The 23225-nt window shown below is 35.2% G+C and overlaps 4 protein-coding genes across 4 annotated transcripts in view; all 4 read right to left on the minus strand.

The window, feature by feature from the left end:
- Nucleotides 1-10652, minus strand: part of LOC105330401 (RNA polymerase II elongation factor ELL) — a 28203-nt gene extending 17551 nt beyond the window's left edge. Inside the window, exon 1 of the mRNA XM_011432056.4 lies at nt 10484-10652. Within this exon, the coding sequence (XP_011430358.3) occupies nt 10484-10615 (132 nt within the window). The 5' untranslated portion in view covers nt 10616-10652. The remainder of the gene's footprint in view (nt 1-10483) is intronic.
- A 3053-nt stretch (nt 10653-13705) lies between these two features.
- On the minus strand, nt 13706-16263 carry LOC105330400 (integumentary mucin A.1). The gene is made up of 2 exons (XM_011432055.4): nt 15789-16263; nt 13706-14727 (listed from the first exon to the last, which is right to left on the minus strand). The coding sequence occupies exons 1-2, from the start codon at nt 15870-15872 to the stop codon at nt 13984-13986; spliced, it is 828 nt and encodes a 275-aa protein (XP_011430357.3). The 5' UTR covers nt 15873-16263; the 3' UTR covers nt 13706-13983.
- Nucleotides 16264-16922: 659 nt separating this feature from the next.
- LOC117688765 (salivary glue protein Sgs-3) lies at nt 16923-18671 on the minus strand. Its single transcript, XM_066088079.1, has 2 exons — nt 18244-18671; nt 16923-18027 (listed from the first exon to the last, which is right to left on the minus strand). Exons 1-2 carry the CDS (start codon nt 18292-18294, stop codon nt 17143-17145), a joined length of 936 nt encoding a protein of 311 aa, XP_065944151.1. The 5' UTR covers nt 18295-18671; the 3' UTR covers nt 16923-17142.
- A 149-nt stretch (nt 18672-18820) lies between these two features.
- Nucleotides 18821-21781, minus strand: LOC117688766 (glutaredoxin-like protein C5orf63 homolog). Its single transcript, XM_034467114.2, has 2 exons — nt 21537-21781; nt 18821-19192 (listed from the first exon to the last, which is right to left on the minus strand). Exons 1-2 carry the CDS (start codon nt 21702-21704, stop codon nt 19022-19024), a joined length of 339 nt encoding a protein of 112 aa, XP_034323005.2. The 5' UTR covers nt 21705-21781; the 3' UTR covers nt 18821-19021.
- Nucleotides 21782-23225: the final 1444 nt, after the last annotated feature.

Here is a 23225-nt window from a genome sequence, read left to right on the forward strand (position 1 = left end):
AAATCTCTTTCAACTAATAACTACATATATAGTGGGGGAGACAAAAAAGATTAAAATATAGTCACTAATATAGCCTCAGTGTAGCTTTTTCTGCATGTCAATGTGAATACATTAAGATTTATGCAATTTAAAATCATTACATGTAAATAGATTAAAAAGATTACACATGTCTTAGACTTATTCAACTCAATCAATACACAAACACTTCATGATACATGGCAGTAAGACGACCTGACAACATAACATGGAATCATAATGCAGTTGTTCCAGAAATAAATCGCACACAGAATGGTACCTATTGGATGAGGAGATTTACTGTGCTCATTTAATATTTATCACCCAATGTCTGAGAACACAACAGTTTACGTGTTGGGACAAAAGCAAAGTGGGTGAATTTCTTGGTGATTAAATAAAAGTTTAGCAAATAAAAGCTATTTATACAAATAATAAGCAGACCCAAAAATAAGTGTTCTACATTACGCAACTATTTATTCAATGAAGTTATTTCGTTTATTTAGTTTATTTTGGCGTACATTTATTTCCTTACAACTGGTGCGGGGGGGGGGGGCTGATGTCATATAGGTAGTGAGGTCACTGCCACGGTCCAAGGAAATGTATATGGAAATAAAATTACTTTTAATGTCACACTAACAAATCATTTCATCATTTTGACAAAGCCAGAAAAATTCAGAGATGGCTTCAGCTGTGTCAATGGCATGACGTCAACAGAGCAAGCAGGGTTTCAAGGCCTGTTTACAAACATCAGAGTCAACAATTGTTCCTTTACACCTTCCCTTTTTTAAGATTTTTTAAGAAATTCTTCAACGGAATCAAACTTTCCAAGATTTCAATTCTCTTTATAAGATTCTGATTCTCTTTTAACAATGATCATGTTTGTGTTACTTTTGATAGATAGAATTGAATATTTTTGCTGCCTTTTTGGAATTGGCATGTCAATGATAATTTTTTGCATTCAAAACCATACAAAGATGCACTGTTTTTGGTTTTGTATTAATCATGTAAATAAATTCATGAGCTCATCAGGTGAAAAATGATGGCTATAATTAATATTCCAAAATTTAATCATTTGCGCATAAAATAAATGAACTTCAGCAAAATCACTTTCTACGGGGAAATTCGTAATTTGACAACTTAGATCCAAGATCATGCCAAAGTAGCTAGATCCCAATACTATCTCCTGTCATAATAAATCAACATGAAGTTTTCAAATTCCAGAAAATAGGCTACGCTGTCACCATAGTGTACCTATGGCCTTAATTCAGACTGCAATTGTTCACAACTTTTAATCACCTGACTTTTTGGGGCCATACAAATCAAATGATTCACATCCAAACATCAAACACCTTGTTCCGATGCATACTCAACATAAATTGACTCTGGTTTTTTCGGCATTGATGCATGTTAGATAAAATTGAACAAATAAAATAAAAGTGTACACGATTTATTAGCTTGCTGCTCAAGGAAACGCTCCATCAGAAGATTAATGTGTCGGTGTTCTACATGTCATAACAATGACATATATTAGACTTGGGTTTTGAGATGCAACAAAAGAGACTTATCAAGTCTGAGTAACTATTGACAAATACAGGACCAAGTTTTTCAGTTCCACGTACATCAACATTGATTTCAAGGACCTTAAAATCAAGAGGCCTAGTTATTAGCTACCGCTATATGTAATGTAGTGAACCGGTGTATGTAATGTAGTGCCGGTATATGTAATGTAGCATCTTCCTGAGAAACTGCACGTCTAGTCATTCAGACAGAGAGCACAATAATAAAAAATAACTCACAGGTTCAACTTAATGAAACAGACTAAAAGAAACACCTATATACACTGTAAACTAAAGAGTATTTAGTCTTTGACTCCCACTATCTTTTCCATTGGGTACCATGCGCCCTGGCAAAGACTCAAAGCCGTAATCAGTAAAGAATATATATGGACTAGTTTACTATGGCAGTGTTACGATTGGACCCGCAGAAATAGAAAGGAAGAGTAACACACTCTACTCTTATCTTGCAGCTGCACCATGGCCTTTTCAATGAGTTCATTGGTGTTGTGTTCACAGCCAGATAGTCTTTTGTGTGCACCTGTCCTCAAAAATAGCCCCTTACACTCTTTATGCTTCTGCTTAAATAAATTCTGGTAAACATCTGCATGTTGATCAATAATACAAATGAAAGATGTTTTCAGCATTATTGACACCTGAATGCAGCAGCATAAAAAAGACCAACAGAGAAACCTTGTAAACTAGTAGCATTGTATTTACACAACTTCAGTGTAGCAGCATTGTAAACACCTTTGGTGTAGCAGCATTATAAACACCTTCAGTGTAGCAGCGTTGTAAACACCTTTGGTGTAGCAGCGTTGTAAACACCTTCAGTGTAGCAGCATTATAAACACCTTCAGTGTAGCAGCATTATAAACACCTTCAGTGTAGCAGCCTTGTAAACACCTTTGGTGTAGCAGCATTGTAAACACCTTCAGTGTAGCAGCATTATAAACACCTTCAGTGTAGCAGCGTTGTAAACACCTTTCGTGTAGCAGCGTTGTAAACACCTTCAGTGTAGCAGCATTGTAAACACCTTCAGTGAAGCAGCGTTGTAAACACCTTCAGTGAAGCAGCATTACTAGTATATTATACATGAAGAGTTACAACATTATAAACAAATGAGTGCAGTTACAGATATGTGTGAAGTGCACCAACACTACAAACATGAAAAACAGCAGCATTTTTGCATTTAAAGTGAAAAATCATTATAAACACCTGAAGTAGACCAACATTGAAATAACTTAAGTTAAAAATAAATATAAACACATGAAGGGAAGCAGCATTAAAACACTTAAAACACAGCAGCATTATTAACACCAGCAGAACAGCATAACTAAAACTCCTAAGGTGAAGCAAATCAACTAACAACTCATGAATGCACCAGCATTGTTAGCACATAAAGTGCAGCAGCATTAGAAAGCCTAAAGCACAGCAGATTTGCAAACACCGAAAATGTGGCAGTATTAGAACACATTAAGTGCAGCAAAATTATATATAAACACTTGAAGAGCTGTGGCATTATAAACACCTGAGGTCTGACTCCGTAGGTCTTAGGATTGTGATTTTTTCAGTGATTTATGGACATGGCCTGACTTTGTGGCGTTTCTATATACATGTACTTATATCAAATGTCACTTGGTCTCTGGAAATGATTAACTTGAGAAATAAATTAATAACTTTATCATTTAACTTTCATCTGATGAATTGTGTTCATCATAGTGTGTTGTAGTGGTTCAAATATCCAAAGTAATTCCTAACACAGACTAAGGTTTTACCAGAAATAAAGATAATTTCATTGAAAAGTATGTGACACTTTGCAAATAAAACCAGAATCAGCACCCATTCAATGGACCTGACCAGATTAAATCATACCAACGTATATTTTATTCCCTTGCTTTTTATTTGCTTTGATTTATAATTTAAGAATTATAAATCCCAGTACATGTTCTGACTGTAATTGCAAATGGAGTAGGGTTTAGTGATAAAGCTGACAGACTATTACATGTATGAACTGTTATATACTAATTGTAATGGTGTCATAATGGAGAGCTATGCTGGTGGAGCCACTCATGGTAAGAATTCCTGAAGTAAGATGACTTGTCTGAGGATATCACACTAAACACAAGTACAGGTCTGGGAGTATGTCTTCATCTAATGATTCCTGATTCCGTATCATACAGAGGTTGTAAAAACACTCTATATACTATAAATAGGGTCAGGATATGTATATACGGATGTATTATGATAAAAAAAACAACAACATAGAAACCATTATAGCAGAGTTCTAAGTTCATTTACAAGTGTTTGTGCCAATGAGACCAGGAATAGTTTGCTGCCCCCTACCCTCCTCTTCAGACCAACCCTTTGGTTTCCTGATTTGGCATGTAGCCTCTACTTTCGGCCAATAGCACTGATAATATGGAGTCCTTACATAACCCAGGTATGACCTGATTGACAGAAATCCTTTGTTTTCAGAACTACTAAAGGTGATAAACTGCCCACAAATAGATCACTCCCCACACTGTGACCCTTTGTATTCAGGACAGCTCTTAATGTGTAGCCTAATAACAGACTGAACCCAAGCACCAAACCACAGTGCAGCAATGGTTGAAAATGTACCTTCTTGACCAAGCTCGTGGAACACACTCACAAAGCCAACAGGGATTGTTCGACATCATTTGAAAGCTTTCATGATCAGGACAGTAGAACACCTTAAACAAGCTAGCACTGCAATGGTTGACATTGTAAAAAAACTAGTAGAAGATACTAAACAAAGCTAGGACTGCAGTAGTTGACATTGTAAAAAAAACTAGTAGAAGATACTAAACAAAGCTAGGACTGCAATGGTTGACATTGTACAAAACTAGTTGAACATACCAAACAAAGCTAGGACTGCAATGGTTGACATTGTATAAAACTAGTTGAACATACCAAACAAAGCTAGGACTGCAATGGTTGACATTGTATAAAACTAGTAGAACATACTAAACAAAGCTAGCACTGCAATGGTTGACATCGTATAAAACTAGTTGAACATACCAAACAAAGCTAGCACTGCAATGGTTGACATCGTATAAAACTAGTTGAACATACCAAACAAAGCTAGGACTGCAATGGTTGACATTGTACAAAACTAGTTGAACATACTAAACAAAGCTAGGACTGCAATGGTTGACATTGTACAAAACTAGTTGAACATACCAAACAAAGCTAGGACTGCAATGGTTGACATTGTATAAAACTAGTAGAACATACTAAACAAAGCTAGCACTGCAATGGTTGACATCGTATAAAACTAGTTGAACATACCAAACAAAGCTAGCACTGCAATGGTTGACATCGTATAAAACTAGTTGAACATACCAAACAAAGCTAGGACTGCAATGGTTGACATTGTACAAAACTAGTTGAACATACTAAACAAAGCTAGGACTGCAATGGTTGACATTGTACAAAACTAGTTGAACATACCAAACAAAGCTAGGACTGCAATGGTTGACATTGTATAAAACTAGTAGAACATACTAAACAAAGCTAGAACTGCAATGGTTGACATCGTATAAAACTAGTTGAACATACCAAACAAAGCTAGCACTGCAATGGTTGACATCGTATAAAACTAGTTGAACATACCAAACAAAGCTAGGACTGCAATGGTTGACATTGTACAAAACTAGTTGAACATACTAAACAAAGCTAGGACTGCAATGGTTGACATTGTACAAAACTAGTTGAACATACCAAACAAAGCTAGGACTGCAATGGTTGACATTGTATAAAACTAGTAGAACATACTAAACAAAGCTAGAACTGCAATGGTTGACATTGTATAAAACTAGTTGAACATACCAAACAAAGCTATAGACTGCAATGGTTGACATTGTATAAAACTAGTTGAACATACTAAACAAAGCTATAGACTGCAATTGTTGACATTGTATAAAACTAGTTGAACATACTAAACAAAGCTAGCACTGCAATGGTTGACATTGTATAAAACTTGCTAAACAAAGCCAATTTTGCAGTGGTTGATCTTAATGAAATATTATACTTTAGTGGCCATTATGGATATATTAGGCAATCACTGGGTCAGGATTTTATATATATATATATATATACTTTAATGGTCATGAATTTTTTAGTCGTGCAGTTCAGTAGTCATGATGTTACATTAGTACCTCTGAGGGTTTCATAAACATCAGAGTACAGGTGATGAGAAATAAACACCTGGCTAACTGTCACCTGATAGAACCACATATATAATCCTCGAATAGATAACCATCTACTGATAAACACAGGTACTGTTTTTGTTTTATCATCAAGGATTAAACTGATACTGTTATTTATCATTTACTTTCAAAAAATTAAACCAGTCAGCAAAAACCTGATCTGACTGATAAGACAATGGACACAAAGACAAGGAGTGATGGTATATGACCTTGACCTTTTACCTAAACACAACATCTGGAAACTTTAGCCAACAAAGGAATCATCGTCACATATTGATTTCTTCATTACATGACAAGATGCAACCAATATTCTTACATGCATGTATTTAGTAACAAACATTTCTCATACATCAATTCGTCTCTTTTTCTTTTCTCACTCATATTGTAACTCCAATGATGACTAAAAATGGTCTGCATGCTTTGCAGAGTTTTCATTGAGTTTGACACAAAAGACTTCATCTTAAACTTTTCCCCATGATAATGGAAACCAGGTTTTCTCTTTTCCCTTAATCTATAAAAGAATATTCCCTTTAATAGCATTTGAAGTAATTAAAAATTAATATGAATCCTATTTTAAACTATGTTTCCCAACTAGATTTACATGTACAGTTGAACTTGGATATCTGAAATGCTGATATCTCAAATACAATGGATATGTCAAAGTGATTTGTAAGTCCACACCACTTAATTTCAAGTATTTTACCCTCAATATCTTGAATACTTGGATATCTCAAAGTTTTTGAACAGCCCCATCTAGTTTGAGACAATGAGGTTTGACTGTATTTTATTTCATATATGTCTTATTTAACTCTGTCCAACAATAATGATACTGAATTCAGTCCAATATCTGCAATACAGTCATTACAAAGGTTCAATTCACACATGTTTAAGTAAAATACCTATATAACCTGTCTGAGACACTTCTGTGTAAACATTATGTACTTCAATCATTACATATGTCAAAAGCACCCTACATATGGTATAATGATTGTGTATTCCCGGTATAGATGAGTTTAGATGTACACAACATAAGCTAACATAAGCCTCTCATTTGTTTATATGGGCATAGTTTGCACCTGTCGTGCACCTATACAGTACAGGTGTGTCAAATTTAACCCTAAGGCAACCTTTCAATGTTAAATTCATAGTCCAAAATTGACTGACATGGTCTGATATGAATGAGTTCCATTAATTATCGCATAAAATCTAGATAAGCGTTTTATCTATCTAACAGTGTTACTTATGCAAGATATGTTTGTTTTGGTATAGATCTCAGCAGTATGGGGCGACACTGGTCCCAGTGACATAATACATGTACTCGATAGGTATAAATACTAAATATGGTACAATTCTTAACTCCCCCTCCCCAACACTACCATATAGTCATAGAATTGGTTTCATATTTCCTCCCATTCTTGTTTAGTGATTTACTCATTTTATACTCCTTTAACTGGTATCCAATGTGCTAAGTCCGGCTTTGTTAGTGTAGATATTGCCACACAACCTTTTTTTAATTAATGTTAATTAATACCACTGCAGTGTTCTGTCTTTTAAATGAAATAAATCACATGTTAATGATATTCATCAAGCACCAATTTCAGGCATAGAATAATAATCTGATTTTTAAATGACACTGCATTTCATTATACTATAACAATACAATCAAAAGTGAGGATACTTAATGAATGTTTATCAATGAAAACTGCACGTATTGATTAAACAACAACCCACATTTCTCTAGTAGTATGAAGGCACTCCTTTAAAACAACGCGATGATTGCCTACACACAGTCTGTCAAATCTACACATATAAGGATATGAGATTTTTACACATATATATCAATGCAGTGTGGGATAGATGATCCACATAGTGGGATATTGGATATATACATATCACTAGCCTACACAGAGTGGGGTTGTATCAAAAAGTCTTAATAACAGAGGGATAGTTGAATTATAGAGAGAAGTATCCGGTCAAAGATTCTCCACCATTATTATTTTGTTAATAATCAGCTGTTGTCCTTGGGCATTATCTCTGTTTTAAACAAATAATATCATGTAATATTCTATGTATAAGGCTTGACTAGTTTACATCTAAACATCTGGATAACACATCACTGCCTGAATTAAGAGGAAAATTAAACTAATCCCTGACCAATGACTACTAATTAGATCTTATCCGCAATCCCTGGGCCATGTTTTAGCAGCCATCAGCTGGACACACTAGCCCCAGGGGGTGCAGAGCTAAGGTGTCACTGACATAGCAGACAGGGGGTCAGGGATGTAAACAAGAACCATGGGGGTCTGCTCAAAATACACAAAATGCCTCTACATCGCACACAACCTATCAACATGGCCATAAATCCAGAAATGACTGAAACCTTGACAAAACAACAAGCAGAACCAAATTTTATCTGGGCATTTCTAAAACTGGTATATATTCAAAAGCTCTAAATAAAATTATAATAAATTCAAATTTTAGACTTAAAAATTTGCAATTTTTCCTTATTAATAATTTTTTCTCGCAAAAATAAGTTATTATACCTAAAATGTTAAGGTTGGATGAAATTTGTAATTTGTTTGCTATCCAGTCTCCTTAATTCTTAAATGTACAATAATTGATAATACACAAACTTAACCCCGATGACGTAGTAACAGACTTCAGGAAATCAGTGATTAGTGCAGTGCATGTGCCGCCACAGCTCCGTCTAAAAGTTGTGATGCAGTCAAAAAACTCTGTTTACCAGCGATTACGAGATTGTAAATGCACTCAACAGGGTTCAGAATTAAAAACTCAATCAAAAAATACACCATTTCCCATCTTTGAAGCACAGTTTTAGGTGTATAACTATTTCATATATTAAAAGCTTGGTTTTAACATTAAATAACCTGCATTTTATGCAACTCACTGCATTATATGTATTGTATGGTCAGCTGACTTGTTAGAAAATGTTAGTCTTTTTTTTTGGATAAAATTATCATTAAGACAACTTTTACAAGGTGCAGTTGGATTCTGATTAGTGAAAATGAGCTTCTGTAACATGTATACACCCTGTATGTAAAGTCAACAATTCTGTTCGTTATCAACTCTTTATAAATACATATTGGCAATTTTACTGGGGGTGGTTGGGTGAATATTTTAGAGAAGTTGAAGTTGGTTTAAAACTGAGAGGATGTTAAGATTACAGAAAAGATTTGTGGATATGAAAGAAAAGAATTATGGCATGAGAGGTAGGGATATATACTCGAGGTGACCTTTATGTATGTAGGACAATTATTCTGATAGATGGATGGGTATGAGAGACTTGTATTTGGGTACGAGTTAGTATCAATTGACCAACATTATCATTGGTTTTGTGCTTACAGTGGTACTCTCTTCTGATGACCTTGCTAACAAACTGTGACCTAATTACCCAGAAATATCAGAGGTATAGATACTCTGTTGTGTATCTGTGATCGTCTACATCTGTCACAGTATTACTATCATAAACAGATCATATTCTTTCATTTATCACTTCAGCCATATGTGTGTATAACATGCAAAACTCGGAGATGATCCAGTGTCAGCATGAAATATAACATACTTGTAGCACAATAAACATTTGAAAACATCAGCTAGGACCCCCTACCCACCCTAACTCATCCCCTCCAAATACAAAACATCCATCTGCTCCCACCACATCAGCTCTTGTTGTTTTTGTCCTTACTGCCTTATCTTTTTTGGTATTCTGAACACTTTAATGTATACTCTAAAGTAATTAACTGAAACATCAGCAAAGTAAAGAAAGAGGCTTTTATATCAGTGTGGTGTATGTAATAATCATTTGTTTTGCTTTACAATTATAAGAGAAAGAGTAAAAATAAGGGACATGAGAGATATGTCCGAATCGTCCAAACTACATATGATAGATTACAAGATTTTAAAAAAAAAGCAAAGTCATGGCCATTTGGTATGTCTTCATCAGGATGTGTACAAATTCTACGTGAACCCTCTATTGTACCGGTCAACAACATATCCCAGTGTCACTGTCAAGATTTACTCTCCATTCTATTTACACAGAAAAGTTTATCTAATCATAGAATTTTATTCAAACACTTTAAGTATTTGTACGAATATCTCGTGGAAAAACTTTAATGTTTACCAACTTAAAGTCATGTTAAATGTTTGGGCTATGTAATTCATAAAAAATGTAAAATAACAGATTGGAATTGTCACTCGAGTGATTATCATGGCAACATATGGAGCACAAAAAATGGCTGTCAAACTACGGCAAAAAGAATGAGAATGTGAGTTAGGAGAACGAAATAAAGCAATTCCTAATGATATGAGTTTCTTTCGTCGTTCTATAGAGGCGAATTCATCAAAAAATGTTACATAAAGTCAGAAGAAACAAAACCAACCGACATTCCCAAAAATGGAGAAAGCCATATTGCCAATGGTTGTGACAGAGAACACGCACCGAAAACCGAACGAGAAAAAAGTCCAATAAGTCACAGTTACTCTTTATGACTGAATATATTCACTATAAGGTTCACTTTCATTTAATATAACACAAGTAACTGAAAAATAAGTAAGAGACCAAAATACTTCTGCCATATTGTTGAGTGGGCAAAATTCCGTCGCTTCGAGGGTTCACTTTCGAGTGAAATATCTCGTTAACTAAGAAAGATAAAAACTTCATACCTTGCATCTAAGTACATCTTCTATTGCCTTCAATGCGGAATCAGTTAATTTCACATGGACTACGCTTTTTTGCTCGTAATTTGCTGAAGTGGAAGATAGCCCATATTTTTCACCCTCCACCAGCGTAGCCATATTGGAGCTCTTCAATGTGCTACTTGTAGATGGGGGCGATCTCAAGATAATAAAAACCTTCTTCCGGTCTAGATACGTGAAGTCGAAATTTTATGTTTTGGTCTTATGTTTTCGTTCTGTAGTAGGGATTTATGATATTATGATAAAATACGATATTTATAATTTTTAGAATTTTTTTTTTATATAAACAAATATAAAATGTTATGAAATATTGTATTTTGAGAAAACCAGGATCAAGTTTCAGAGAGAGAGAGAGAGAGAGAGAGACAGAGAGAGAGAGACAGAGAGAGACAGAGAGAGACAGAGATTTTAAGCATTGTTTTTCAGAATGAATAAATGGCGTCAATATTAGCTGCAACAATTATATATATAGCCCTCAACGATTTGTTTTAAACAGTTTTCTATTTATACTTTATATGATCAAAGTTATCTAGCTTGTACAAGTAAAAAATCTGGCCGTGTATTTGAAGTATTAATGAGTATTCTACATATTGGTGCTTAAATTCACAGTATATTAAGAATTTACAAACGAATTTCAATTATGAATGTTAATATACACGTCTATTTTAGTTTAAAAAAATGAAATGAGTTTATTCTTAAACCAGGACTTGAGAATTAATGAACTGAGAAAAACCATATTAAATGTAAAGGGTGTGTACACATAAAAAGTAACAAGAAAAGGAAATCCCCACAAATGCAGACACTTGAATGGTGATTTTGTAGAGTACATGCTAATTACCAATCTTTTAAGGAAGTGTTCTTTAGCGGCACTGTTATGCACGGGTGATGCACATCACTGCGCGTTGACAGAGTTTATTGCCGTATGAACGTAATACTACAACCGCCACTGGCACATCAGGATCGACAGCTAGGGGGGTCGGGCAGCCGTACGTGTATATGTAACAGATCGAGTTTTCACGCAATTAAGGCATTCTCTGCATTTTGAAAAATGCAAATTCACCGACACCATCTTCATCATATTTAAGATACATTGCAATTCCATATTTTACATATAAATTTTATATTGTTATACTCAGTTCTAGATTCTCAAGTTTTCTTTTATTTTTTCTTTATTTTTCTTTAAAATTAAATCATCCCTACGTCCTTATCACACTGTAAAATGAATCTCTTAATCAACAGAAAAGCAGGCGCCATCCTAATTAAACTATATAAATATTATAGTAAATAATGTTCTAAGTTTTTTAACTTTCTGTTTTACTTTTACTAAAAAAAATCTTAAACACAACATTTTTTGTGAAAGGTATGCTTTGATCATATTTCCTCGAGTTATTGCATGTACATGTATACAAATACTATGAAGAAAAAGAAAAGGGCAACAACTCGAGCAATGCAGCTTTTATATTTTTAACGTCTCGAATTATGTTTCTTGTATCAACAAACAACCAATAACGCGTAAAGGCTTGTGTCATAAAAACGATATCTCTCTCTCCTCTCTCTCTCTCTCTCTCTCTCTCTCTCTCTCTCTCTCTCTCTCTCTCTCTCTCTCTCTCTCTCTCTCTCTCTCATATATCATAATGGCTTTTTCCCCTCACGCAGGTAATTTTATGATAATAAATCGTGTTTTACATTTGTATATGAATTTACTTATATCAGCATCTTGTCAAGAGACATATATATTTCAAAGGGGCATGGACACAATTTTTATAAAAAATTATTTATCCGATTTTATTGTTTACAATGCTTCAGTAAGGCATTTTTGATAAGCAACTAAAATTTGAGTGTCATTTGTTGAGTATTAAGCGAGTTACAGGGCTTGAAACTCTTTACCTTGTAAACAAAGCGTTTGTTTACATTTCAGATGCTGAACTAAAAATTTCAGTTTTAGACCTAAAATGAATGTGTTAAACTTTAGGAACTGTTTATTTATGCTTAAAATGAATAAAAAGATAAACAAATCAGCTCAAAAAAGATGTTTTAATGGTATATTGAACCTATGTAAACAAAAACAGGGCACGAGCCTTGTTTACGCGATAAAGAATGGTGAACCCTGTATCTTGCTTATAACTCTAAGAATGACTCTCAAATTTCATTTGATCATTAGAAATGCATTCCTAAAGTATTTTAAATAATAAAAACAGAAAAATAGAATTTGACCAAAATCGTGACCATGCCCCTTTCATAATGTCGACCCTAAAAGGCATCTCGTGGTTAAAAGGCTTGGATAGAGAATTAGTTAAAATAGAGAATAAAGACATAATCAAAATGTAAGATGGCATCACAGTCACCTGACGGTATCGATATTATTTTTAAATACCGGTATATATAAACTCTACTGAAATTGTTTCTTCATTATAAGAAAAAATATAAATAAAATCAGTGCCTGGGAGTGACCATCGATATCCTCCACCATACAGTTTGTGGACTCAAACTTACTGAGGTTTTCGACGACAGTGGGTGGCAAACAGGTGTACAATTAATTAAAATACAGGTATGTCAAAGGCCAATGACTGTTTCATCTCATTTAAACAGATATATTACATGTTATTTTAGATTAGACATGCTATTAGGCCATACATGTACATCCACAAAACAGTCTTTCAAATAATAGATTATTCCCAATCAAATTATACTATTGAAGAAAACACACACATTATTATATTAAGATGGTAGCTTCATTACTTGTACAAATCATAACGGTGTTATTTATTAATGTCGAACCTTGATTAAGGACTGAAAAAAATAATACATATGCATAATTCATGTTGATTTATATTGAAAACATTTAGTATACAAAAGAACTTTTAGAAAATGATATCATTAAAGAAGTTGCAAAAATCGAGTTTATTTGTAGTTTATTGACATTAATTACTCATAGTAGTCATAGTCCCAGCCCCCCCCCCCCCCCCCGCCCCCCGGCCAAAAAATATTGAAAGACAACAAAGTTTTGACAAAGAGAAAGTGCATTTAATTTGAATAGAATATGATAAAAATGCATTTTATTGCCAGTATTATCTACTTGGTAATATGGACTGGCACGTAATTTTAAGAATGACTAATAAATACAGTTGTACATTACAGATCCAGTTTATTCTATTTCATATCAAACAAATACAATTAATTAAAAAAAAATAATTTTGTAAACCGTTGCTAAGTCTTGATAATAAATGTCAAATATAGAGGACGGCATATAATAAAAAAAGATAACAAACATATAGATATAATTTTGATTCTATACTTTGTATAAAGATAATATGGCCTTTAGAGCATTGTTCACTTCTCTCTCTCTCTCTCTCTCTCTCTCTCTCTCTCTCTCTCTCTCTCTCTCTCTCTCTCTCTCAATACATGGTAAGTAAATTCAAAATTCTCTAATATTATCAACATATACATAAACGAACGATTCTACTAATTCAACCAGTAAAATTTTGCTGCGTTTTGTTGAATTCTACTTTTTCCTGTCTGTAACATCTAACAACTCCATAACAGAAAAACACTAACAGCATGGCCCCAAGCATGGACCCAAAAATGATGGCCAACTCATGGTCGAAATCATCCTCGGAGTCCTCTCTAGAGGAGGCGTCACCCCTCGGCGGTATTGTCGGTGAGTTTGTGTCCGTCTTTGTTGTCCGACTAGAGAGGGTCTCTGGTTTTGTCGTTGTTGTTGTCGTCGTTGTTGTTGTTGTGTATTCAGATGTTGTTGTCACATGACTGCCAGTCGTCACTGTTGTAGTTGTTGTTTGTGGCGTGGTTGTTGTTTGTGGCGTGGTTGTTGTTTGTGGTGTGGTTGTTGTTTGTGGTGTGGTTGTTGTTTGTGGCGTGATTGTTGTTTGTGGCGTGGTTGTTGTTTGTGGTGTGGTTGTTGTTTGTGGCGTGGTTGTTGTTTCTATTGTTGTGGATGGCACCGGACTGGCTGTTGCTGAGTTGATTGCGTTAGTCTGTGATGAGTTGATTTCTTTAGTATGTGCTGAGTTGATTTCGTCAGTCTGTGATACAGTAGATGTGTACATTGACGGTCGGTCTGTTGTCAGTGCAGTCATGTTATGTGGAGTCCCTGGGTCATCCGCCGACCTTTTGGCATTGACCTTTATTCCCATCAGTTCAATGAAAAGCGGGTTCAGGCGGAGCTGACGAGGTTCTTCAATCTGTGACTGGCCCTAAAGAGAAATGCAATCATTCAGAATGGTGTTCACGCGCATCAGAGAGCATGTACCCACTTGGCAATACCAAGGTTCCACCAATGACTGTGTAAAATACCGGGTATGTTTCTTGCTCAATCGCCTGCATCATGAATGTGGAAAAAACTGATTAAAAAACATATTTCATCCACAAGAATTAGATGAACATATTGCAGAGATAAACGTTCTGGAAAACCACGTTATTTGCTAAAAATGACAAAATTTAATGTGAGAGGAATTCAAGACACAAATATTGTGGACACCCATCCCCCAATCAACACAAGATAATGTAAGAAAAAAAAATCAGATATTTTTTTATCCATGTATGCCGGTTTGTAGTTTGTCAATCAAGAAAAATGTTTTAAATAAGAGCACGATAGGAGACAATCGATCCATTCGCATTAAGCACTACACCTGTAGCTTATCACGGATATGCATTTTTGGAATTTTCAGGAAGGTCTTACGAAGCTATCATTATACTATAGATTGCACACAGATCAATTTCATTTCATAATGACATTTATGTTACATGCGTGGATCTAGAGGAGACTAAGGGGTCAATCAAAAAACTATTATTGAGAAATTTGAATTTAGGGAAAAAAAACCAAATCATTTAGCTTGAAAATTTAATTATGTACATGACGTTTAAAATAGCTGTAAGGCAATTTAGCCCTTTTGGGTGTACAGCAAAAATACATATACAATTTTTTACCTTTAACGAACGAATAGGCCTGTACCATATGATGAAAACATGATACAATCATGCAGATAAACTATAATTAAATCAGTGCTATGTTGCAACGCACTTTGAATTAAAATTAACAGGTTCATTTTTCAAAGTCGAAAATGTAAAAACTAAATCTAACATACTTGTTTTCTGTTCAATGTCAACATTATACAAGCTGACAAAATGATTTTAATAAAGATAATTTGCTTCCGATTTAATTTTTAACATATACAAATCTTCCTCTCATCCATTTGTACATAGAAGGAAGTACTGCTCCATGACCGGAATGCAGAAGTCTGTAACAGTTCCTTACCTTACAGACAGCGGGCACCGTCAGGGCTAATAGGACAGCCCATTGGGCCCAGGCCGCCCGGATGGACACTGCACGGACTTCCATTCCTAGGACAACGGCGGGATTCCCAGCACTCTTCCTCACTGACCACTAACACAGAGCAGGGAGGGATCTTGTGTATAAAGCGGGGACCGATGGCGCCTGTACACCTACTGTACAACCAATACCTGCGTCGTCAAGTTGACGCCAGCGTGTTGAAAAAGATAACAATTTTACATACTTTTTTCTGTTTATAATCAAACCATTTTTAGATAACTGCCACTACTACTGGAATGAATGTACCCTCAAAACTTCATTTTGGAAATTATCCGTGGTTTTTTTTTTTACTTGACTGTCGACCGTTATCGTATGTTGTTTGATTTTCTGTCGACACTTTAAAATATCAGTATGATAAATATATACCATATTAAATTCACATTTTTAAGATTAGATACCTTATATGCATTTGTATCCGTTCAAAATTTATTGAAAGAAAATGTTAAAAGACGTAAAGTTATCAATTATATTCTTAATTCTTGATTTGATTGAATCGGAGTTTTAGACATTAGAGTTTTATATGCTACATGTTCTAGTCGTAGATATTTAAACAATAAAAAGGTGAATATGTTCTTGGTTGATGGTAATAACATTGTAAAAATCCATCTTAATTACAGAATATTCTTGATCAAGTAATGTTATAAAGGTATATTGCGTTGAATTCTTCATCAGAAAAGTCTCCACATTGCTTAATACATCTGTGTAGAAGAAATACGATCAAACAACTCTCTTTGGCATATCTCTTTTATCATTACAAATGCAATGAAATCCTTAATTGTTAAATTTCCATCCCCTCTCTTATAGAGGTCAAATATAGAAATGGAGATATATATATATATATATATATATATATATATATATATATATATATATATATATATATATATATATATATATATATATATATATATATAAAGAAGAACAACGTTGTCTACCCTTGTTGTCGTAAGATCGAACAATAATACACGTAACTGTGTATAAACACAAACACCAAATTCAACATCAAACAAATATTTCATCACTATTTTCAGGCACGTTTTTCATTTTTTGACACATGGGAATCGCCAGTCACACGGTTGTCAAAATTAATGCACAAAATAAATCCTTGAAAGCTATCCACATGGCTTATATAAATAAAATACATGCATGTAAACACTGATGAACAATACCTCACAGCCGTCTACTTTACACATAAATCCATTCAGCAATATCGTAAGTCCAAGTCCATCACTCATACATTTAAGTTCAGCGAATCTCTCTCACAAGTTTATCACAATCGTCAGAACTTGGACATTTTGATGGAAATGTCTCCTCCTCCCTCCATGTAGGCCTGTTTCTGGTCGTTTTTGTAACACCGGTACACACAGAAGATAAACACCGCCAGAACCATCAGTCCAAACATCACACCGAATATAATGGCCAGCTCGTGGTCGTAGTTAGGCGAGGAACTGGCGGCCGGCGTCACCGGAACAGAGGTCGAAGAAGAGGGTCCGGAAGTTGACGTGGGTGCCTGTGTGGTGGGTCCGGAAATACTTGGCTGTTGGGTTGTAGAGCGTTCAGATGTCTGGATAGTAGGCGAGGGTGTTGGTCCCTGGGTGGAAATACTAGGCTGTGTTGGAACTGATCCTAACGGAACTGCAGTTATTGTAGTCGACGAGTTTGATGACGAGTCTGTTCTTGTTGTCGTCGTCGGTGTTGTTGTTGTTGTAGTGGGTGTTGTTGTTGTTGTAGTGGGTGTTGTTGTTGTTGTATTGGGTGTTGTTGTTGTAGTGGGTGTTGTTGTTGTAGTGGGTGTTGTTGTTGTTGTATTGGGTGTTGTTGTTGTTGTAGTGGGTGTTGTTGTTGTTGTATTGGGTGTTGTTGTTGTAGTGGGTGTTGTTGTTGTAGTAGGTGTTGTTGTTGTTGTAGTGGGTGTTGTTGTTGTTGTAGTGGGTGTTGTTGTTGTTGTATTGGGTGTTGTTGTTGTTGTATTGGGTGTTGTTGTTGTATTGGGTGTTGTTGTCGTTGTAGTGGGTGTTGTTGTTGTTGTCGTGGGTGTTGTTGTTGTTGTCTTCTGTGATGTAGTAGTGGATTCTGTTGGTTTCGTCGGCGTCGTCGGTGTTGTTGCTGTAGATGTTGTTTTTGTTGGCTTTGAATCAGTTGTTGACTCTGCTATTCCTTCTACCTAAAATAAAGAACATACCAATAAGGTAAACAGTTGTGCTTGGTTATATCAAGTATAAATCCATCGCTAAATTATATATTCTTTACATCATTCAATATATTTTCATGTCTACCTCTTATTTTTGGTATGTCTGCATTATCCATAACCTTAAATAAAAGTAACTACTTGGGACCACAGTTTTACTTAAATATACAATTAATGTTAATGTCCACTTACCAGACACACTGCAACAACACAGAGAAGGGTGAAGAACCTGTAGAATTTCATGGTGACTATATAAGTACTGACACACCGTCTACTGTATGTACTAATGTGTCGTCATCACGGAGTAACTCTGTTTAGATAACGGCAGAAGGCGCCCTTATCAGAGCTAAAGTTCAGGACAGGCCGAGGTGGGTGTGTCTCCATTATAGAGATCCGCCATTCCTTCCCGACATTCCTCGGTCGTCCGGGACGGACCGGGAAATCATTGATTCCAGATCGCTTCCTCCCGACACAGCTATCATCGTTGAAGTAAACGTCTACAAGGGCTGTATTTAATGGCCACTTTATCTTGTAACCGTTGTGCAGCTTACGATCTCCTCCCTCCTTAGTCAACACCCGTACGCGTGTTTATTGTAATTTAACAAATCGACTAATTAATTTCAGTTTAATGCTGATATAAATGACACGTTTTAACTTCTTTTTTAATTCTATCAGATAACACTGAGCTCACAAGACTATTACGTAATAAATGGACTTTAAAACCATTCCTGGCGCAAGATGAGTAATGCAACAAAATAAACATGTCTGATACTATTAAAACAAAAAAGACTTCTGTTTTAATATCAATTAAAACATGGAGGCATTGTTCTCAATTCATCATTTACGAGAAATGTGAACATAAAATACTAGTAATTAATCATATTTTACAAATGTCTCACAGTCGTATATATTCAGCATTCAATGTTTTAGACCCGGATTCTTCCAATAAAGACTGTCTGTGAATCATTTTCTACCCGGATTTATTTTCAATGTCCGCCAATCTCTGGTGGAAAACCTTTAGATCCGCCCTGTGCTTCATCAGGAACTGGCCGTTGAGGTGGAACACGGGAATGTCGTATCTGTAATTCTTATACCACTCCTTGTTTTCTGGTAGCGATATGTCCACTGTCTCCAACTCAAACTAAAACCAAATCAACGCCATTGTCAGAACAGATCAACACAAATTATACATTAGGCTATAGCTGTCTTAAGTTAGTCCTATGTTAAACGTCACCCACACGCGTAGATTAGGAGAAAACATCGAGAAATCGTCGTTTTAAAAATTCAATCAAAGTCCTATTTTTAATTTAATTTTTTGCAACAAAAATACTGCAATCTGTAGGAATAAAATATGTTTGGGGCACAATGGTTGATATATAGTGGACGCTCAATTTGGATTGTCGTTAACGGTCGTAGCCGACAAGAGAGAACATTAAAATGTTGGTCTACATATAGCAAGAATACTCACTGTGTTTGTACAGTGTGTCTATGTAAATAAATAAAAACCATTCGTTTCAAAGTTTTGTTTTATCTTTTATTGGTTTGGTATTTGACAGCGACGTTAAACGTAAAAACCTTAATTTTATCCGCGTGATTCTGATACAGTTCTTATGTGAAGACGCCAGATGATAACCATGCAAACGGTTACACAGCCAAAAGTGCTTAAAGTGAAACAAATATCCTCACGATATGCACGTGAAATTTTCCTTCATTGAATACCGCGAGAAATATTTGATGTAAAACCAATCATGTCCACTTAACATAAATTCGATAAATATGAATTCACTTTACATTTTTTTTCAAATGAAAAAGTGAAATTCTCATTTCAGGTGATAAAAAACGTTCAGGTCATTCTATGTGAAGTTAATTTCACTTGATTCAGAATTGACTGGTAGCTGGTGGATGTAATGTCTGTTAGTTGTAATGTCTAAAATATATTTGTACCTTATGGATGTATTTTTTAAGGATACAATGACCTTGTAGCTGTAATGTCAAGGATATATTTATCTTGAAGATTTTATGTTTCTAGACTGAAATTATCAAGTGGTTGTTGTCTAGGATATATTTACCTGGTGTTTGTGAAGTCTAGGATATTTTTACCTGACGGTTGCCATGTTTAGGATATATATTTACCTGGTGTTTGCTATGTTTAGGATATATCTACCTTGTAGTTGTATTGTCTAGGATATCTTTACCTTGTGGTTGTATTGTCTAGGATATATTTACCTTGTGGTTGTATTGTCTAGGATAGATTTACCTTGTGGTTGTAATGTCTAGGATGTATTTACCTTATGGTTGTATTGTCTAGGATATATTTACCTGGTTGTTGTATTGTCTAGGATATATTTACCTTGTGGTTGTATTGTCTAGGATGTATTTACCTTGTGGTTGTAATGTCTAGGATGTATTTACCTGGTGGTTGTATTGTCTAGGATATATTTACCTGGTGGTTGTATTGTCTAGGATGTATTTACCTTGTGGTTGTATTGTCTAGGATATATTTACCTTGTGGTTGTATTGTCTAGGATGTGTTTACCTTGTGGTTGTAATGTCTAGGATGTATTTACCTGGTGGTTGTATTGTCTAGGATATATATTTACCTTGTGGTTGTATTGTCTAGGATAGATTTACCTTGTGGTTGTATTGTCTAGGATATATTTACCTTGTGGTTGTATTGTCTAGGATATATCTACCTGTGGTTGTATTGTCTAGGATAGATTTACCTTTGATTGTATTGTCTAGGATAGATTTACCTTGTGGTTGTATTGTCTAGGATAGATTTACCTTGTGGTTGTATTGTCTAGGATATATTTACCTTGTGGTTGTATTGTCTAGGATATATTTACCTTGTGGTTGTATTGCCTAGGATAGATTTACCTTATGGTTGTATTGTCTAGGATAGATTTACCTGGTGGTTGTATTGTCTAGGATATATATTTATCTGGTGGTTGAAATGTGTAAAGTAAGTTAGTTAGCCTTTAAGGCATGATACACAATATTGAGTGATTGTATTAAGTTCCAAGCTTGATCAACTAATGACTGTTAGTTTGTATTATCTTAGATAGACATGATAGATAACCAAGTTGATTTTAGGTTTGAAATAGTCTAAGATTAGCTAATGATTGCAAAGTCCAAGATATTATAACTGGTTGTCATAAGGTTTCAGAATTTGCTAATGTTGTAAAGTACAAGATAGATAACCTGATTTTCGTAAGATCTGTGATAGATTAGCTGGCTGTTAGAAAGTCTAATATAGATTAGCTGATGATTGCAGTGTCTGAGATAGATAGTAAAGCTGATAGTTGTAAAGTCTGTGATGAATTAGTTTGTTGCTGTAACATCCTGGATAGACTATAGGTGGTGGGTTAGCATGAATTAGGTAAACTGGTGGTTGTAATACCGGTATGTATTTCTGGTTGTTCACCTAACAGTTTTATGGTCTAATCAATTATTACCGTACGTACGGTCGATCTGAGCTAGATTACCTGGTGGTTGTAAGGTTTAAGGACCTCTAACGCTTTATCACAGAGACTGCAGTCCTCTTTCGTATACAGTGTCAGTACCGGCAACTTCCTTGATCCAAAGGCCGCGAATTGCGTAACACGTAAAGGGAGGTTTGACAGCAATGCATTCACCCGTAACAAACTCCTCATTCTTTAGTCAGCGTTCAACTGTCAATATATGAGTTCCCGAAAAAATGAAACTTCTTTTTTCTTGAGTATCATTATACTTATCTGAAACAAAAAATGAATATATGTTTATGTAGTTACACCAGGGACGCATAAAAACAGGTCTGATTTTTTAAAACTACATGTACATGTATTTACTCTCTTAAAATTCTGAATCCATGCTTATTCAGATTACTATTTTAATATGTTTGTTTTAATTTAGAGAAGAATCACTGATAAATGTGGTCGCTTATCGACACCATCAGTTTGTCGCCAGTTTACCTGCCGATCCAGGTGGTTCTACTTTCACTTTTGAGATAAACAACTCGGACATGAATGTTTCGAATTTAAGAATGTAAAATAGTGTGCCATGGCTATGGATAGATCATCTTCGCTAGCCAAGGGTTTTCGGTCCGCTTTGCGTTAATGGGGAGCAAAGCGGACAAAAAACCCTTGGCTAGCGAAGATGTGGATAGATCTGAGGCGTGTTCAACAGAGCGAGCGCTTGCGAGCTTGCGAGCGCTCGCCAAAATTTGTGTTGCGGGTATAGGGAATGAACAGGCCTCAGTGCACTGCTAGTTATTATTTCAATCTCTCACCAGAGGGCGTATTACGCTGTGCTTCAACATATTTCGAATATTATGCGCCTACGGTTCGCTGTAGAAATCACGTTATTCCTATATAAAAGCAGTAAAATTTTCTTGAAAATTAAGACATTCAGTGTAACAAAATAAATAGTGCCTGTTTGGGAGGATAACAGTTGAAATTGACACCCCTCGAAAAACCATTTTCAACCTCCGCTTTGCGTCGGTTGACAATGGTTTTCTCGGGGTGTCAATTTCAACTGTTACCCTCCCAAACAGGCACTATTTATATAATGTTACCCGTTGCTAAGTGCGTGCGTCTTAACAAATCAGATTTCAGTATTTAACTTGAAAGTATAACAAAATCAATTATGAACACTTTAGAGTTTACACCATAGCTGGCTGCTTTCATATAACTCACAAATGGATGTTTAGAAGAACTATTTTTTTTTGGGGGGGGGGGTGGGCGGTGGGGTGTTATACTCTTATGTGGAACTTTGCATTCCTCCTTGGGCCACTCCATTGGTCTGTTGGTCATAGAGACGCTCTGTTGGTATATCGCACATTTTTAATGCCCTAATCCATCACCCAAAACATTTTTATATATAATTTTTATGATCCTACTTTGAAAAAAGAGTACAGTATTCCTTTATTTCAACAAGTGATATATTTCTATTAAACATGGGTTGCTTTTCTATTAAACGTGGATTGCTTTTTTGCCAAGTTTGGTTGAAAAGGTTTAGTAAATTAAGAAAAGAAGTACATTCAGAATTAAAAGTTTATGAACAAATATTTGCATTCAGTGTATATTTCCCCTTATCTTTGTATTGGAAATTTGCGACGTTCAATTTTCTATGAATACACTTTGATAATTTATGCGCCATGTGCATATAAATATAACGCTTTCACGTGTTTTGAGTAT

The sequence above is a fragment of the Magallana gigas genome, chromosome 6 (genome assembly GCF_963853765.1).
Source record: "Magallana gigas chromosome 6, xbMagGiga1.1, whole genome shotgun sequence".
In the NCBI taxonomy this organism is placed as follows: domain Eukaryota; kingdom Metazoa; phylum Mollusca; class Bivalvia; order Ostreida; family Ostreidae; genus Magallana; species Magallana gigas.

Bases quoted from the DNA above. Each gene is read 5' to 3' on its own strand.
- LOC117688765 (XM_066088079.1), bottom strand. From the start codon at position 18,294: ATGAAATTCTACAGGTTCTTCACCCTTCTCTGTGTTGTTGCAGTGTGT. The intron at 18,028-18,243 runs GTAAGTGGACAT...TCTTTATTTTAG, and splicing joins GTGTTGTTGCAGTGTGTCTG to GTAGAAGGAATAGCAGAGTC.
- LOC105330400 (XM_011432055.4), bottom strand. From the start codon at position 15,872: ATGGAAGTCCGTGCAGTGTCCATCCGGGCGGCCTGGGCCCAATGGGCT. The intron at 14,728-15,788 runs GTAAGGAACTGT...ATTTCTCTTTAG, and splicing joins CGGTGCCCGCTGTCTGTAAG to GGCCAGTCACAGATTGAAGA.
- LOC117688766 (XM_034467114.2), bottom strand. From the start codon at position 21,704: ATGAGGAGTTTGTTACGGGTGAATGCATTGCTGTCAAACCTCCCTTTA. The intron at 19,193-21,536 runs GTAATCTAGCTC...ATTTGGTTTTAG, and splicing joins TTAAACCTTACAACCACCAG to TTTGAGTTGGAGACAGTGGA.